Source organism: Carassius auratus, chromosome 9, assembly GCF_003368295.1.
Source record: "Carassius auratus strain Wakin chromosome 9, ASM336829v1, whole genome shotgun sequence".
NCBI lineage: Eukaryota > Metazoa > Chordata > Actinopteri > Cypriniformes > Cyprinidae > Carassius > Carassius auratus.
In genome coordinates, this window is record NC_039251.1 from 13,314,523 (window position 1) to 13,334,018 (window position 19,496).

Sequence of the window (19,496 nt, forward strand, 5' to 3'; positions counted from 1 at the left end):
GGAAACAGGTTTGCAGTGAAGAGTGGTAAGGTGGTAGAGGCCTGGAAATGTGATTAGGGTGTCAGCAGGGCAGTGAGCAGACGGATGGCAAGGCTTGAAATGGAGCCCTGTGTCTCATAAATATTCTTTGGGGGAGGCTTTATGAGGTAATACAGACTGCGTGGTTGTGTCATGGCCATGCAGGTCACACACACACATGCATATATGCTATTTGTTATATTTGGACGGCATATACTTATTCTTTATTTTTACTTTTTAGATTCTGTGTGATTGTATTTTTTATGCTTCTGTTCTTCTACATTTACACTGCAAAAATACAGAAACACAAACTTGCCTGACCTCATGCCCTGATGTAAAAGAGGCAGTTGGATAACTGATGAAGTATTGTATAGGAATAAAGAACTGGCGTGGCCACAGTGCAGTATTAAGAGTAATAAGTTGTAATTTTCTCTCTTAGTAACAAGGCATGAGAGTTTGAAGTGTGATTAGATGTCATCGAGTGGTCAATCAGCCTCCCGGTGAGCTGAAGCACTTCCAGCCTTTGGTTCTCACCCAGCCGTGACCTCTAATAGTCCTGGGTTAATGAAGCTGTAAAGTCTAACGACTTTACCATCAGGTTGGTACAGGCTAGTTTGTGATCTTATTCATTTTACTGTAACACAATTATAATCCTACAAAAAACAACTACAGTTTTTTTTGTTGCTTTTTGACATGAATAAGGTCACAATAAAAAAAAGTAAAGTTTAATATTTGTTTTCTATTTATTTATTATACAATTAACAAAAAAAAATAAGGCCTCTAACACTAGCTTGCTATATTCTATCTGTTTTTTTTTTATTATATAATAATAATTTTTTAAAACCTTGCTATGTGTACAGCGTTAAGCTAACTGAGACTTGTCATATCCCTTGAATATCATTGCTCTTTTTTATTTTATTTAATTGCTTCCATTGTCCTCACTTGTAAGTTGCTTTGCATAAAATTTTCTGCTAAATGACTAAATGTAAATGTAATGTTAAAAAAACCTCACTATTGATCAGGACTTTACAGACTGAAGTGTTTGACACTCCATCCTTCTTGCAGAATAAAAAAAAAACTCACTCATCTTTTGTGTGGCAATAGGAGCTACACACTGCATAATTACTGGTGATGTATGATTTACGATATTATCATAGAGTCAGTCATTTCATTCATGGTCATTGTACTGGTATATTGCGACACCTCTAGTGTAAAGTATATTATTTTGATTATGGTGGTATATAATGTTCTTCAGAAGCTTTTAGACTTTTTTTAAACCCTGAATTGAGTGAGAATTCTGCTAGTTCCTCAGTATCATGATGTCTTTTTTAATCCAATACTCGGTTTCTCTTGCTAAGTGCCGCAGGAGATCGAGAATTGAACGTTTGAGTCTGATTACATTGAAAGGGTTGAGACAGATTACCTGTCTCTGATTGTCAGTGGAGTGGGCTCTCTCTCTTTATCTCTTTCTCCCGATTCCTGTTCCCTTTAAATCTGTCACGCTGGCACAGAAACCTGGACAGACTTACTGCTCATCACCCACAGCGCCTGCCATGACACTTCCTCTATGTAAAAGGGCAAATAGAAGACGTTAGTTTCATTCTTTCTCATGTAGATTATATTCACTCAAAAGATTTATATAGATATATATTTTTTGTCTTCTTGGGAGAGCTCACTTCAGAACACCTTTAAACCTAATCCACAGCTTTTCTCCATTTGCTTTACTGATTTGTATTGTTGAACCAGTCCATACCAGTTGGGCGTCAGTGTTTAATCTACACCCTGCCACTGAGGTTGTTGATGCCAGCTGGAGGCTGTAATGATCTTATGTGCTATGGCCACTGCGGAGAGAGGCACAGCAGGCATTGCATTGGGCAGCCCGGGTCTCCTAGCCACAAGGACAACAGATCTCTCCACACCTGCTCCATCAAGCTTTGCCCTGGCAGCAGTGCTTTCTGATTAGCTGTGGCAGCTGTGGCCAACAGGGCGGTGTGGCCAGCTGGCACAGGTACCTGCTCTATAAAGAGCTGGAGGACCAGGAAGCAGAGGAAAAAGAGAGAGACAACATCATCACATATAGAGCCGTATGCACATGTTGGTTTTGAGCTTATGTGGATCAGGACTGATGGATAATTGTTTTTGAATGCAAAGAAAAAATATATATATACTCAAGTGTTCACATCCAAAACCCAAATTGGGTTCATGTGTAGGACAAAAAAAATCAATAAATGAAAAGAATGAATGCACACACAAATTACAGTTCCAGATAATTTATTAATAAAATAGTGCAACTTTTCATTCATTCAGATTGTGCCTGACACACCCATGACTGGAAAAACATAAACTTTCTGGAGATATAAAACCACTGTGAAGACATCTATCCTTTTTTACAATGCCCTTGTTGAGATGTAACAGTATGACTTGATGAGAAGTGTGTGTTACACACATTATGCTTTATATATTTATAGCATGTTTTTAGGGCTGGGACAACGCGGTGAGGTCATCGATGACGTCAAGGCAAAAAATACGTCGACGCAAAATATGCGTATCAATTCGTTGACCTGTTTTTCTGCATTGATCTTTTTTTTTTTTGGGCGGTTGTCAAAGCCTTATTTGATCGGTGAGTGATCGTCGCATACGAGAGAGAGCCACAGCTGCGCGCGCACTCACAGTCTTCAAACAACACAAGCGCTTCTTGCTCTCTCTCTCCCTTATGCATAATCAAAATCATTAAACATGATAGAAAAAGGTCTATCAAACAACACGAGCACGGTCTTGCTCTCTCTCTCTCTCTCTCTCTCTCCCTCTCTCGTGCATATTAACCAAAATCATTAGACACGACAGAAAAAGGGCGGAACGCCAAAGTTTCACGTGGAGCATTCAGAGATTTTTTTTTTCTCCATGACAGGCTGCTGGCTCCCACTGTTAATTTGTATTTATTTATTTTTTTGGAAAAGCACTCTCTGTATTCGCATAAAGCTTAAATCTCTATACAAAGTAATGCATTCTTAGTCAGTCTTTTATTTTGTAATTTTAAGAGCAATAAACATATATTGCAATGTTAAGGAATTCATGTTTTTTTCATTCAGATATGTAAATCAACATGTATAAATTGTTAGTAGTCAATTAATGGGGAGATAATCGAAACCGAATTGGTCTGAAAAAATGAATCGCTAGATTAATCGTTTAAAAAATAATTGTTTATCCCAGCCCTACATGTTTTAAAAAAAAATTCTTTAGAGATGCAAAAAAAAAAAAAATCAACTGTGTGTTTGATCATATTCATTTGCAACACGGTGGTTATATTTTTATCTAAATTGTATGCAGATATGCCAGTAATTTTGAAACTAGCTTTATTTTTTCATGGCTGGGAACATTCAATACAAACTGAGCATTTCTTCTAGTGCCCTTCCGCTTCTTGTTGTCTGTGGAAATTAAGTTTGAAAATGTTCACCATCCTAGCATACTGTATGTATCCTCTTCATTTATTTGCTGTGGTAAATTCTTCTACAGTGTGTGTAGTTGTACTGTATGTGTGTGTATTGGCCAGTGCAGACAGGAAATCATTAGCACAGTCTGGGAGGAAAGGTGATTAGAGTGACGCAGCTCTAATGGAAGCTAAGGTTGCTGTCTGCTCTGCCACGGACCCCCGGGGAGCACCCGGAGCATTCATCTGCCTGTCTGTCTGCTGTCCCCTGCTCTCGTCTCCCTGTCTCCCTGTGCTCTAGAGCTCAAACACCATGACTTCCTCCTCTGCTTTGGCTTTCTCTAGTTTAGAAACTGGTCACTCTGATTTCACATCACTTTGACTTTGCTCACCTCACAGGTTTTTAGATTTTCTGCTGAAAACCAAGATGCTCTTGAGGCAGTACAGTTTAGTTTACAAAGCTTCGTCTGACCTGCGATCAGGTCTTGCCCTCCATCTGTAGGTTGCACTGTCAGACAGGGCAGGCCTTCCCCCACACTGTGAACTAAACAGGTGTTTGGTTATTGCTCTGTACCTATGTGGTTTGGCGGTTTATTATTGCTCGAATCTCAGCAGTGGAAGTTAGCGGGGGCGAGCACGTCTTTGAACAATTGCCTCTTCCTGTGATGCTGCCAACGTATTGTTTTTTCTTAAACCACCAATGAAGGGAGACGTCAGAACAGAGCAGAACAAATAGACGAGGAAAACGCCACTTTACCTTGGAGGAGGAATCGTTCACAGTCAGGCTAAATGTTGAGAATAGATTCTGTAGATTTCTATAGAAATCTTTAATATTTACTTTTTAAACTTTAAAAAAAAAAAACGTGCAACTCCTATCTTGAGAAAATATCTCTTTGAGACTGCATAACAGTATATTGTTTGATTTTTAAATCAGACTGTGGGTTATTAAAGTCTTTGCATAAGCTTATGGCTTAGCCGGTCAGGATGCTTGACAAAGCCCCTGCAAACACATTTTGCCCACTTAAAACTCGCAGAGAGATTTAGGTGAACTGCAAGATTTGTCGTCCTCCGAAATAGAAGCCATTATTTTAAATTGCAAAAGTATTTTCAAATGTAACCGTTTTACTGTGTTTTTGATTAAATGCAGCCATGGCATAAGAGACTTCTGAACTTTTGAACTGTAATTTATTTAATTGTTTATTTAATGCATTCAGAACAATACTCATTAGTCTAAGAACAAATATCTCGATAAGGGTGACAGCTGCAATCAACATTTGAACAAACATTATGCTAAATATATCCGGGGTTAAGATTCAGTTTATTTTAAGGTTATTTTTATTTATTTTATTTTTTTTGGAGGTTGAGAGAACTGTCAAATCTGTGGTGGTCTTACACTGGTGCATATTCAGTAAACATGTAAATATCAATTCCATTTGTCCAGAAAGACAAGAAATAAGACCAATCCTTTGTACCAGTGACTTTTGATCTGACACCATGTAATCTATCTCAAACTGTGGTACCGTAGGTGGCCTTCTTTTGACTATAACAACTGTTGGAGTGGTGCAGTTTTTCAATGCTCTTCTGTTTGTTTTCATGCCATTAGGAGAGTAAAGAGCTGATGCACATGTTTGAATGGAGCACCTGTCCCATGATGCATGTGATATCTGTGTGTGTGTGTGTGTGTGTGTGTGCTGTGAGTGCCTGCGCTCAACAGTCTGGCGATAAGAGACTGAGGGGAGGAGAAGTGAAATGAGCTGCTTTATTCTGCTGAAAATATGCTAATGAAATTCACTTAGGCTTCATTTCCCAAATGTTTGCTCTCTTCTCTGAAGTAACTCTTGATTTTAGATTTTTTTTCTTCCTTTGAGGGAGCTTTCCTGTATTGTTCTTCTGACTGCCACGGACATGAGCTAATCTTTTGTCCACTATTCGAAGAGTGTCTAAATTTGTGTGTGTGTGCATACTTGAAATTAAGGCATGTGACTTGTTGCATTCCCGGCGTCAGCTGCCAAGCATTAAAGATGTCTGCTGTAAGCGGTAGTGGTCTAGAAACACTCATTCTGCTTTACCTTCATGATCTTGCTTTTCAGGCATCATACTGTACTGTAGATTTGTTTCTGATGGCTGTTTCAAAGTTACATTTTATAATTTCATGGAAAGGCAATCCAAGATTAAGTGTGATAAGCTCAAGACATTTACACAAGTCTTGTACCTTTGTCTTTTTGTCTGATTTGATGATGTGATCATTTACACAAGTCTTGTACCTTTGTCTTTTTGTCTGATTTGCTAAAACTTTTTGCCTCAGGTTTGTACTGTTGTTTTTTACTTTGCGGCTGGTTGGTTTGGTTCGGTTCATACGGAGCATCTAATGGGACATGGTGGTGGAAAAATATCAGAATGAGTGAAAAAACATTTACATTCTCAGCAGAACAGAAGCATTTCCCTTCCATATAGAAAACATGGCTTAATGAAGAATATAGAATTAAAAGAATAAAAAGAAAATAAGAATAAAGTATAATATTCTATAGAAATTATAACAAATATATTCTGGATACATACTAGCAGATGATGCATATGAGCTGAATTGCATTATAAATGTTTTCTTCCCCATAGAAAACCACGCTTAATGTGGCTCAAACACCGGTATCAGCGTCAGCACCATCTTTCGCGCGGCAAGCCGTAACTTGGAACAGAGCTGCTCAGTCTCTGACTCTTTGTACCAGCAGCATAAATCGAGCAGTCAGCAAAAGCAGTCACCACAGCGCCTCAGTTCTCCGTTGTGTGTTTTTTGCAGGAAGAGTGTGGGTGGTATGTGAGTTTATGTGAGTTTCCCCTCACAGCCCTCTTATTTCTCCACTTCACTGAAAGCTATTATATCCACTCACTGGGCCATGGACAAGCATGCTGTAAAACACATGACATTTACAGTACTGACCTCCTTTTGTGATGAATTCCCTTTGTAAGTGCATGGAGGGACGTTCTTTAAATCACATTCCTGGGCTGGATGGGGATTCTGGACTGAGGAGCTGGACTGGCAGGGTTGTATGATGCACATAACTCACCTGTTATAACTCAGCATGCCTGTCTCTAAAGGCCTTTCTCACACATGTGGGTGACCTCAGCTGCTTGTATCCAGACTGACGACATTGTATTCTGATGTGTTACGGCTGAGCATTAAGGGCTTGGAATATCAATCCCCTTTCTTTTTCTTTTCTTTTTTACACACTGTAGCAGTTCAGTATGAGAGTGAACCATCTGAGTACACCATGCGTTGTGAACAGATTGTTAACATTTATTTATTATAATTGCATATAAGACCTTGGACCTTGGTTACGTTTTTCTGCATGTCAATTAATTTTTTTTTGACTTTGACAAACCCTGGGCCAATGCTATTGTTCACAGAGCAGATGCGTACAGTGCACTGGTTACTCTATCGTGCAGCTGCACTCCTCCAAGGCTTCCTGAATGTGTTTTGGAGAGCCGAGCAGTATCACTTCTTTCTGAAGACCTCCTTTACACCGTCTGCATCCAGCTACCACTGATCTTCCGGTCTCCATTGTGGCTCCAGTGGCTGTGATCTTTGTAAAATTAGCTTCTGAGATGCAGATTTCCTTTTCTTTTTGTTACATTTCCTTTTTGAATTAGCAGTTCGAGTGGGTTTTTATTCAATCACCATTTTTTCTCCTCCTTCGCCTTTCCTAGATGGTAAGCGATTTAGAAGATGATTTTCAGTCTACAGCAGTTGAAACTCAAGTGTTGGAATGATGTCAGCGTCTTCATCATCTAGATTTACATCACACTCTAATGAAATCTCTACTGCTCCGTCTGTGAACACAATCAGTCAAGCCCTTTATCACTCACGGTTAAATATCAGCTAATTCTGTCATAAAGTGCGGGTCTATGTGAGTGAGTTCTTGTGTTAATTATGACAGAGTTTCATTAATAAAAGCACAAGACATTGGACACTTTTGAATACAAATCTGTTTCATATCCAGTTATTAAATAATTGTAAATCATTTTATTTATATTAAAATTCAGTATTCTGAAGCCACATACGAGAACGTTTTTGAAAAACTCAAGCACATTTGATGCAATTTATCAACTAATTGTTGTAATTCTAAAATTTTCTGGTAATGCTCAGTTTGTTAGAATTATTAAAACTACTGTTACAACATTTACCTAAAATCCACTTAATGCCACTATTATTTTAGTAAATGGGTCATATGATGATTTTTTAAAAGATCATTATTTTTTGTATTTGGTCACACAGCTCACACAGCATATCCCTAACACTAACTGCGGTTACTAAACATTTGGGCGACATCACGCAAATATTTTCACACAGTGACATAGACATGGGGGCGGGGGGGCGTGTTTGAATGAGCCATTTTAGGGGGGCGTGGCATCATATGACCCCTTTAAGCAGTTTAGATGAACACACTCCCATGCCTGACAGAAAAACTATTTTCTGGAATGCAAGTTCCTCTTATCACTTGTTCTCTGTTTTACTACCTCTAGTTCCCATATTTACTTCTTTCTTTGAAACACTAGACGAGTTGGCTTTGCTTGGTGTTTATGGTTTTTGTTTTGAGTGGGTTTTGTGAACATTAATCAAGACCTAAGCAAGCATTTGACATTCTTCATTAAACTGCCACATTGTTTGTTACAGCAGTGAGGTCGTTCCATTTGTCCATTTGTTTTATGCATTGACCTTAGTAACTCATATCGAGACAGTACATGCACTAATTCATGTACACACACCTAATGTATAACACATGCTGTTCTTACTCGATGCTTTTGAAATGACAAGGAGTAGCCTTGGGCAGCAGTGGCATGGCCATTCAAACTGAAGGGGAAAAAGTCGATTTTTAATGAAGATGATGTTGCACGATTGTCATTGCAGTGATTGCACAATTGCAAATATTGTCAGTACGTTTTTCTTTACCTTATATATGTTATTATTATTATATTATTTTTTCTTAAGTACAATGCTGAACATCCTCTGTGCAGTGTGGCCATGTTTGACCGACATGCAAGCCTGAGCTGCAGGTACCCACGCACACATGCCGTCTGAGGAGTTATTTTCCACAGGAGAAACCCTACACCTACGCCATCATCTCTTGCTCACTGTAACAGATCCTAGATGTCACAAAACACCAGCCTTCTTCCCCTGCCAGCCTCCCCGCTGTCTGACCGATACTCTCATCCTCCACTATATCCTCTTCTGTACTTCTCTTTTCTCATCTTCCTGCGTCACATCTCTCTCTGTGCTTCTTTTCCTGTTTTGACTCTACTTTCCTTCCTCAGCTCATATTTCTGCCTGCCAGCACATCTCCCCCTGTCATGCTCTGCTGCAGAGGACATCTCCTCTGTCCATCATTATTTATGATCGTTCAGCACTCTTGCACAGAACGACACTTCAATGAAATATTCACCTGCTCAACATGCTGTAAAGTGGTTTACCCAGACTTGTTTATCCTGTGTCTGTGACCTGTACCCACTGTTCTCATGTCTGCACTGGTCTTATCTAATCTGCCTGCTTCTTTCTGGCACCAAACATGGCATCCCTGCTGCGTGCTACAGCATGTCGCTGCTTGTGCTTGTCATCTAGCAGCTGCTGTGAGCGAATGGCCGATGCACACTTACTGCACCATTTCGATTTGCAAAGGCTCCCATAATGCTATGTTAAATCAGCACAGCAGGGCACGTCACAGGTTCCTCTCTGCACTGGTTTTTGTCAAATGCATTTTTCCTTTCCACTGAATATAGTGAGTTTAGTGTGTCTTTGAATAGTGAAAATTTCCAAAGATCCCATTGACATACATAATATGGATTCAAAAAATACTAAGATGTAAAGAAAATAAATGTTTTTTTCTTGGAGCTCCTTAAAATAGATTTTGGTAATTAATTAAGTGGTAATGATTTTCAACCAGCTTTGTGTTGTTGTGACATCTGTAGTATAAAGTGAATAAGGAATGTGTATTACTTGTTACCTGCACCAAGATTGTGTTTATTTGAGCTGCTTTAAGCAGAAGAAAGATTTGTTGTCATTGCTGATTCCATTACTTCTCTGTTTAATACTGTAAAGCTGCTTGAAAACAAACGCTGTCATAGAAGTCGCTATATAAGTAAAGGTGATGAATAGACATGATCAGGATGTCTCCATTTATTTGTCAGCAGAAGTTCACCGAATTACATAGCCCAGGTCTTTTGTGAAAACTACAGATCGTATGTACACATTTTTGTTCCCCTGTTCATGGATAGACTGACTGAACCCAGTCAGTTTTGGATGTATGAAGTTGTTCTACCTTGTTTATACCACAGGAGTTGTTTCTCCTGTTTTTTTAAAAATGCATTTATACTGCCATAGACAACACACTTTTATTAAAACCCCATGCTGTCAGTGGTTACTTATCCATTTAAACAGATGTGATTTTATACTGGACAACTATTTTGACTATTTTTCCTACTTTATAAGTTATTATGGCTGTCAAGAAGAGCTTCTAGAAACTTTGTTGCAAAGGAAATTTAGAGACTGGACCAGCAAGATATTCCTCAGTCAGCATTATTTCCCCCCCACAAAAGGAAGAGTCAGTTGGTTTAACCTGTCAGTGGACATCAGACTCCACCGCAACTCCTTCAGGACTTCAGGACAATTCATATAAATGCATACCGTCTGATGCCTTGAATAAACAGCTCAGTGCGTCTGGATATTTTTTGCATTTGTGGTTGGTGTTAATACATAACATCATGTATGTGATTGCCAAAAACAACATGAGGACCATGACCGATTGAGTAGATAAAGCCCATTCAGATGTTATGGCGCTTCTGAGTGTCATTTATCCCCAGTTCCAGCAGTTTAGCATGGCCGAGTCCAGCTCTGAGCCTCGCGTGGCTGCACCTCGGCTCTCTGCCAGTAAGCAGCTTTGCGCTTCACGCCATCTGCTCCGGCAGTTTGTGTTGGGGCAAACACAGCCCCTCTCGCACCCGTATTAGCAAGATACAGTGATAATAATAAGCTCCCAACTATCTCTTCGATTTGCATTCTTCTCCAGTTTGCCGGCATTGCAACTTTATAGCTTAATCAGAATAGACTTGTGCTTGAAATGCAGATATTTTATTAATTAAGAAGTGTCTGCTTGTTTCTTGAAGGTCAGCAGACTGGTGTAAGTCGCAAAGGAAAGGACATGAGATTAGATTTTTTTTTGTTTAAACATTGGGTGCATTTACATGCACAGTCATAAAACAATTATTTTTAATAATATGACATCATGTAAGGTCATGTTAACGCCTCAAAACGTTGTTTTATAATGTTAAGGTCATACAACACATTGTGATCTGATTAGCTACATCATAATGATGATTTCTACATCTCATGTAATTTGGGTTTTTATAATGAGCTGGTTTTTGATTGAGATTAATTCTCTATCACTTGGTTGAGATGTATAGTTATAAATCCTTTATCGTTACTGTTATTGATGGTCTTGCTGGTGTTTCTTAAAAGCAATGAGTGACAAGACTGATGGTGCACCCATTCAGCGTGATGTGCCAGACAAGACCTTTTAACTTTGTGGCTTATTGCTTTAGTAAATCTCAGAAAGTGCTCGGCTTAATAACTCAATTACTCGTGACTTGTGTTTGTGAGCTTTTTAGATTTTTTTAAATGTGTAAGTTTGAGTGAATGAGAGAGGCTTGATCTGTGTACTTGGCTAACACTGTGTGTATGATTTGAATGGCTCTGAAAAATACTGCCTTCTGTCCTGTGCTGGCAGCGTAGATTAATGTAATATATATATTTACACTACTGTTCAAAAGTTTGGGGTCAAGATATTTTTTTAAGAAATGAATAGTTTTATTCAGCAAGGATGCATTAAATTGACCTAAAGTGACAGTAAAGACTTTTTTCAGCATTCAGTTATAGCACTGCTGCTCTCTCCAAACACTCCTCTCTTAAACTCTGTCCTCCACACGTTCACTGCACCTGCAGTTCATTAACAGTTCAGCCAGAGAACTCGGATGACAGGAAGACAGCAGCCAGCTTGAAAGTGTTCTCTGCGGAGCACTGACCTGGGAACTGTACAGAGAGAGGTTCTGACAACACATATTTCATAAAGTCTGTCTATTTTTATGTCTGGAAATCTGTGGGTCAGAGTGAACTGGGTCGTCTCTAATAAAATGTGACTTGTGTACCTGAAGAGGAGGGTGAGAAACTCTTATTAACTCGGCAGCAGTAATTTAGAGAATAAATGTCAAGTTTGAAAATGGGGCCATGCTGAGCTTAAAGTATGTAAATATTACACCAGCTCATTTTCACTCACTGTAGAGAAAAAAAAATACATATTTCATAGATCAGATCTGTCAAGCTTGAAGCTACATCCTAGGAATATTTACATTTGGATGAAGTTTTATTAATTTGTGTCTGATTTATTTTAATTTGTATTTTATTTGCATAATATGAGAATTAAAATGTTCCTCTCTTTAATGTTTTTTTTTTTTTAATCAACTGACTGCACATCATCTTTACCGATACGACAAACACAAACAGGTCTCTCTGCTGCCATCTTTCTTCAGGCCTGCTGAAACACTCAGAGCTCACGCTGAGAAGTGTTAAAGGCTTTGGGAAATCAGATCTCAGTTCTTCACAGAGAGCCAGTCTCTCCCCAGCCTCTACTCCCTGCTGTTCCTCAAACGCTCAGTCCGCACAGAACATTCTTATCATTGCTGATGTGAGCATTTCTTCATTCCTAGAAAGAGGCCAGGTTTTTTACTTCAGCCGCTGACACTCAGCTTGTGGCTCTAATGACGTTGTTGAAATGGAAAATCTCACTTTCCCCAAAAAAGCTTTTCCATATGAGGCGTAATTGTATTAATTAATTGTGGGTACTTGGTCTTGCTACAAATATCAGTTTTTTTTTTTTTTTTTTTTTAAGAATTATGGCTGTGTAAAGATTAAATCATAATTTAATTTCAACAATTTAAAGATTTGTACATCTCATTTACTATAATTAAATTGCAACATGGCCCATCTTTATCCCAGAATGTGCCGGAATCTAATTTACATGTTTTTTCTTTTCTTTTCAGGGGGCCATTTAGTGTGGTACGAAGATGCATCAATCGGGATACAGGGCAGCAGTTTGCTGTGAAGATTGTGGATGTGGCCCAATTCACCTCCAGCCCTGGCCTGAGCACAGAAGGTACAGTAAAACACTTGTTTTTCCTCCATAGGTGACGATTGTGAGAATAATTCATCAGCTGTGATCTTTCCAGAGCTCAGAATACTCAGTGTTATCTCGTTAAGCACTCAATTATTTGCATAGAGCTGGAAATGAACCAGACAGGATGTTGGGGTTTGTCATGATTTGATCAACCACTCTCTTATCAGGACCTTCTGAGAGGAAATCCTGAATGTCTTCACCACCAACTCATCTCCTAATCATCTGCAGTTTTAGTGACTAATACTGCTGTCCAACATGTTCTGTGGAATTAGCATCGCTTTGTTGATGTGAAAATAGAAGTGCTGCTTGGCTGTTACATAGAGGTGCATCTCAATAAATTAGAATGTCGTGGAAAAGTTGATTTATTTCAGTAATTCAACTCAAATTGTGAAACTCGTGTATTAAAGGAGTCATATGATGTGATTTCAAATGTTCCTTTTGTCTTCGGAGTGTTACAAGCTCTTTGAATAAAGTGGATCTGTGAAGTTGCAAAGACTAAAGTCTCAAAGCCAAAGAGATATTCTTTATAAAAGTTGAGACTCGTCCACGCCCCCCTGAAATGGCTCATTCTAACACGCCCCACATATCTACGTCAGTATGTGGGAAGATTTGCATAACGCCACCCAGGTGTTCACTCAAAAAAAGGCGGCGTACTTTTTATTCTCGTTGTAGAATTGTTGTTTCCAATGTCGCCATGTCGTATAGACACTGTGTGTTTCACTGTGAAAATTAAACTACTTTGTTTGACCTTCTACAAGAGGACGATATCCACTTTGTCATGCCTGGGGCTGATGCATGCTGGTCACTGATGAAATACATCAACTTTGCACTGTGTGACGTTGAGAAATCGAAACTACTTTGTTTTTGCCTTCCAAAAGAAAACATGACTATATGTTTATAATTGGTTAATGTTTTTGTCTCATTGCTTCAGTCGGACAAGGCTTAACAATATGTTAACAGGAGTAACATTCCCGGGTTTTTTTTTTTTTAATATCGATATCGGCCGATAGGTTTTGCTGCTTGGCTGATGTGTTTGAGGCGGAACTTTTATTTTGATGCCGCTGAGTGTGACAGTGCCTGAGCACACACAGTGCTCACACACTCTCTCTCTTTTTTTCGTCGTCTTTAACAGCTCTGTCTAATACGGAACAAAGTCTGTCTAATAATCAGACAGAATGGTTAAACAAATGTATGTATACAGAAAGTATTATAACGATTGCTTTTATATTAGGCCTATTAGTTATAGAAAGGCAAACATTATAATACTTTCTCGTTTGCCATCAGCATTAAGCAAATACACATTAATATAATTTAAACAAAACGTCTCAGGTTAAGTATGTAACCATGGTTACTCAAGGGAACAAAATGCTGTGTCGGAGAAAGATTTGGGGAACACCCTTCAGCATGACCGGCCCTGAATCTTGTGTGTAATCAGTCCAATGGATGGGCGAGACGTCATAGGCTGGTGACGTCAGAGACCAGGAAGCTGTGTGTGCTGTGAAACAGTCATTTTGCCTGTAGGAATGAAGCAAGCGCCGGCAGGGATGCCAGAAATATGGCCCCTAGACGCAGCGTCTCGTTCACTCTTAAACACATTTTATTACTCCAAATACACAAAATAATGTTATTTTTAGCAGCATCATATGATGACCCCTTTAAATAAATTCAGTGCACACAGACTGAAGTAGTTTAAGTTTTTGGTTCCTTTAATTGTCTTTTAATTGTTTAATTGTCTCAACAAATTAAAATACTTCATAAGACCAATAAAAAAAAAATTAATGAATCGTTGGCTTTCTGGAAAGTACTGTATGTTCATTTACTGTACATGTACTCAATACTTGGTTGGGGCTCCTTTTGCTTTAATAACTGCCTCAATTCAGCTTGGCATGGAGGTGATCAGATTTTTGTACTGCTGAGGTGGTATAGAAGATTTTCTATGGGCTTCCGGTCTGGTGAGTTTGCTGGCCAGTCAAGCACACCAACACCATGGTCATTTAACCAACTTTTGGGGCTTTTGGCAGTGTGGGCAGGTGCCAAATCCTGCTGGAAAATGAAATCAGTATCTTCAAAAAGCTGGTCAGCAGAAGGAAGCATGAAATGCTCCAAAATTTCTTGGTAAATGGGTGCAGTGACTTTGGTTTTCAAAAACACAATGGACCAACACCAGCAGATACATTGCACCCCAAATCATCATGGACTGTGGAAACTTAACACTAAAATTCAAGCAACTTGGGCTATGAGGGCTATCCTCCAGACTCTATGACCTTGGTTTCTAAATGAAATGCAAAACTTGCTCTCATCTGAAAAGATGACTTTGGACCACTGGGCAACAGTCCAGTTCTTCTCCTTAGCCCAGGTAAGACGCCTCTGATGTTGTCTGTGGTTCAACAAATTCCTTGACACGTCTGTGTGTGGTGGCTCTTGATGCCTTGACTCCAGCCTCAGTCCATTCCTTGTGAAGTTCACTAAATTTTTGAATAGATTTCGCTTGACAATCCTCATAAGGCTGCGGTTCTCCGCAGCTTCTTTGACAATGAATGTTTGTGGCTCCTTGTGAAGTCTTCTGGACAACTGTCAGATCAGCAGTATTCCCCATGATTGTGTAGCCTAGTGAACCAAACTGAGAGACCATTTTGAAGGCTCAAGAAACCTTTGCAGGTGTTTTGAATTGCTTTATTTGATTAGCATGTTACCATATTCTAATTTATTTGTTTGTTTTTGTTAAATGTGAGCCAAATGTGAGCCAAATCATCAAAATTAAAAGAACCAAAGACTTAAACTACTTCAGTCTGTGTGTACTGAATTTATTTGTTACACAAGTTTCACAATTTGAGTTGATTTACTGAAATTAAATTTTCCACAACATATTATAATTTATTGAGATGCACCTGTATATACGTAATGCCGAGAGTGGACAGCATGTGTGTTTTGCTGAGATCGTGGATAGGCCTGCTGATCATACAGTGGAGCATATTACAATGGGATAGAGGAACCTTGAAGACCTCACTTCTTACACCTTAGGGAGGTTTTAACGGCAGAATGCTTGAGTGTTTTCAATGTGTGAAAAGCATCTACACAACAGCACTGTTTTTTTAATTTCTTTTTTTTAATTTTTTTATTTTTTTTATGTTTTTTTATTTTCGTTTATGGTGCAGATTATTCTTTTTCTGATTTAATGACACTGAAGCCTGGAGTAATGGATGCTGAAAAATCAGGTTTTTTTTTGCTATTTTTATTTATATGTATATATTTTTTTTTATATATTCATTAGTGTTAGTTCTACTAGTCGGCTCAAAAGAACTGTGAAAAGGGTGTCACACCTGAGAAATCTTTCCTCCCTGCATTGCCATCCTCTTCTGTTTAGATCACATTGACTGATTAAGAGTTGATTAGACGACTGCCTCTTGCTCTCATTTTCCTGTCACATTTCAGCTTCCTGTGTTGGCAACAGATCAATGTGAAGCTTGTCTAAAGGACAGGAGTAGTACACAAACATAACTAGACTGAATCGAGATGGTGTTAATGAAGTAACCTTACCCTCTTCATTTTTGTGGTATGTGTTTTTGTGTGTAAGATTTTGCAAAAACAACTAGTCGACCTTAGCTTAGTCAGCCAGCAAGACTGACTGATACTCTGTGTGTGCAGTGCTGAGGTTGGAGTCTGCAAGTCTCCCTTGAGATAGACAGATTCACTGTACTTCCTCTGTCTCAGTGAGGGTGTGTATAAGCATGGAAACATAGCTGAACAGTTTCAGCGTGAATTCTCTGAAGACTTTCTCTGAATTTCTTTGGGTAGGATGTTATGTACGCATGCATGTGAGAAAGAGATCTTTGCCCAGGGCTTTGTGTTATCTCAGTCCACTGCTAAACCACTGTCTCATCACTTCTGGGTTTCACAGTCTCGGCAAACACTCAGCCCACCTCCCATCTGTCTTCCTCCTGTGTGGGAGAGAACAACACACTCATGCTGGTATTTCAGAATTTACTGTAAAACTCATGAGAGTCAGTGATTAAAACATAACTTTGATTTTTTTCATATCACTGTTACCTTTCAAATGTCTATTCTTCTCTGAGTTCAGGATAGAAACAACTATCTTTGCCTCCTTGTAGAGGTAAACGAGGACTCTCCATAGGCATAGTGGTTTTTATACTGTATACATTTTATATTTGCTCCACTTACCTTAAACCTACCATGCACACAAAACTACTTGCAATAAAAGAAAAAACAACTTTAGTATGTTTTTAAGTGATTTGGTTTATGGGGACAAAGGAAGTGTCCTCATAAACCATGTTTACGTTGTAGTACCTATGACATTATACACATTTGTGTCCTCATAAACCATACCAGAAACCGTGCACACACCCTCGTCTCTAACATTACAAATTCTCTTATTGAGTGAAACATCTGTAGTGTAGAAGCTTCTCTTAATTTAACTTTTAAGTTCATTAGCTATATTCTTTCAAGGAGATATGAAACCAAGAGCTTCAAACACCATAAAACACAAATTTTCCACCTGGGTACAACAAATTTCTTAGTGTTTTTTTTTTTTTGTAACTGAAATGTGGACTTTGTAATGGAAGGTAATTCATCTTTTCATACTAGAAGCATCAGCACTGCACAATAACTTCCAATCGGAGCAATTGCTTAATTAACAATGAGTGACTTCGGACCTTTGATATTTTTATGTGGCTGAGGCTACCCAGCACAATGTCCTGCCATAATGTCATGTCATATATCGCAGGCTGACACTTAAGTTTCCAAATTTTGCACTTGTTTTTAATTGGTAAGATTATCTAGAAAGAAAAGAAAGAAAGGCATGGTTTCCTTAAAATCTTCCATTACGATGTTGGTCTCTTTTTTTACCTCTGGAAACCTTGTCTTTCATTATCATTAAAATCATTGCACCCAGACCTGTGGAATCTCATCGTAATCTGAAAAATCAGCAGGGGCACACAGCCTGGTAATGAGGCTTGTAGACAAGTAACACTTCCCATAATTAAGTGACATTACTGACATTTCATCTAGAGATTTTGCTCTATGGTTTTTCTTTTGAGATATTTTTTCCACTTCTTACTCATATTTCTTACATGATCTGTCCACAAAACACCTGTTTACATAACCTGGCATCCTTATCTGGGGGTAAAAAAGTCTTGTTTAAATATTTCTGAAGACTTAAAGACATGTTATGTATAAAGCTCTTTTCGCTTAATAGTAAAATATGGTGGTTAAAATATATGGTAGTTTTGTGGGTGTGGGGTTTTGTTGTTGTTTTTTCCCCTCTACTGTACTATGAATAAAAGGTAGTGAAAAGCAAAGAAGTGCCATTTGTAGTACATGTACAGGTGCTGGTCATATAATTAAAATATCATCAATACGTTTTATTTCACTAATTCCATTCAAACGTGAAACTTGTATATTATATTCATTCATTACACACAGACTGATATACTCAAATGTTTATTTCTATCAATTTTGATGATTGTAACTGACAACTAAGGAAAATCCCAAATTCAGTATCTCAGAAAATTTGAATATTGTGAAAAGGTTCAATATTGAAGACACCTGGTGCCATACTCTAATCATCTAATTAACTCAAAACACTCGCAAAGGCCTTTAAATGGTCTCTCAGTCTAGTTCTGTAGGCTACACAATCATTGGGAAGACTGCTGACTTGACAGTTGTCCAAAAGACGACCATTGACACCTTGCACAAGGAGAGCAAGACACAAAAGTTAATTGCAAAAGAGATTGGCTGTTCACAGAGCTCTGTGTCCAAGCACATTAATAGAGAAGCGAAAGGAAGGAAAAGATGTGGTAGAAAAGTGTACAAGCAGTAGGGATAACCGCACATTGGAGAGGATTGTGAAACAAAACCCATTAAAAAATGTGGGGGAGTGGACTGCAGCTGGAGTCAGTATTTCAAGAACCACTACTCACAGACGTATGCAAGTGCAAGAAGGGCAAGATGGTTTGGGGTGCCATGTCATTTGCTGGTGTTGATCCACTGTGTTTTCTCATGTCCAATTTCAACACAGTATACCAGGAAATTTTAGAGCAGTTCATGCTTCCTGCTGCGGACCAACCTTATGGAGATTTAATTTTTCAACAGGACATGGCACCTGCACACAGAGCCAAAACTACCAGTACCTGGTTTAAGGACCATGTTATCCCTGTTCTTAATTGGGCAGCAAACTCGCCTGACCTTAACCCCATAGAAAATCTATGGGGTATTGTGAAGAGGAAGATGCGATATGCCAGACCCAACAATGCAGAAGAGCTAAAGGCCAATATCAGAGCCACTATCAGAGCACTATAGAGCAACCTGGGCTCTCATGACACTTGAGCAGTGCCACAGACTGATCGACTCCATGCCATGTCGCAATGCTGCAGTGCTCTTACTTTTCATTTTCATACTTTTCAGTTGGCCAAGATTTCTAAAAATCTAAAAAGTAATATTCTAATTTTCTGAAATATTGGATTTGGGATTTTCTGTAGTTGTCTGTTATAATCATCAAAATTACAAGAAATAAACATTTGAAATATATCAGTCTGTGTGTAATGAATGAATATAATATACAAGTTTCACTTTTGGAATGGAGTTAGTGAAATAAACTTTTTGATGATATTTTTTTGATGATATACTACTGTTGGTACATCCCAAAGCTGAACGTTTTGTGTTGTCTAGACATCAGCTGGGGGGAAACTACACCGTCATCTGGGCCACCTTTGTGTTTGTAGCACCTTAAGGTCATCGTGCCTGCTGCCAGCCATCTGTGACAAATCCTCTCAAAACTCTATAAAACCTGTGTTCTGTGTTTAGGACCTATAAACGCACAC

The 19,496-nt window shown here is 38.7% G+C and overlaps 1 protein-coding gene across 11 annotated transcripts in view; it reads left to right on the forward strand.

Moving 5' to 3' along the window:
* The window catches only part of LOC113108412 (peripheral plasma membrane protein CASK), a 153,596-nt gene that overhangs the window by 64,609 nt on the left and 69,491 nt on the right, over window positions 1-19,496 (forward strand). For all 11 annotated transcript variants that reach the window (XM_026271538.1, XM_026271542.1, XM_026271544.1 and 8 more), the window contains exon 2: window positions 12,527-12,639. In XM_026271538.1, coding sequence (XP_026127323.1) covers window positions 12,527-12,639 — 113 coding nt within the window. The remainder of the gene's footprint in view (window positions 1-12,526; window positions 12,640-19,496) is intronic.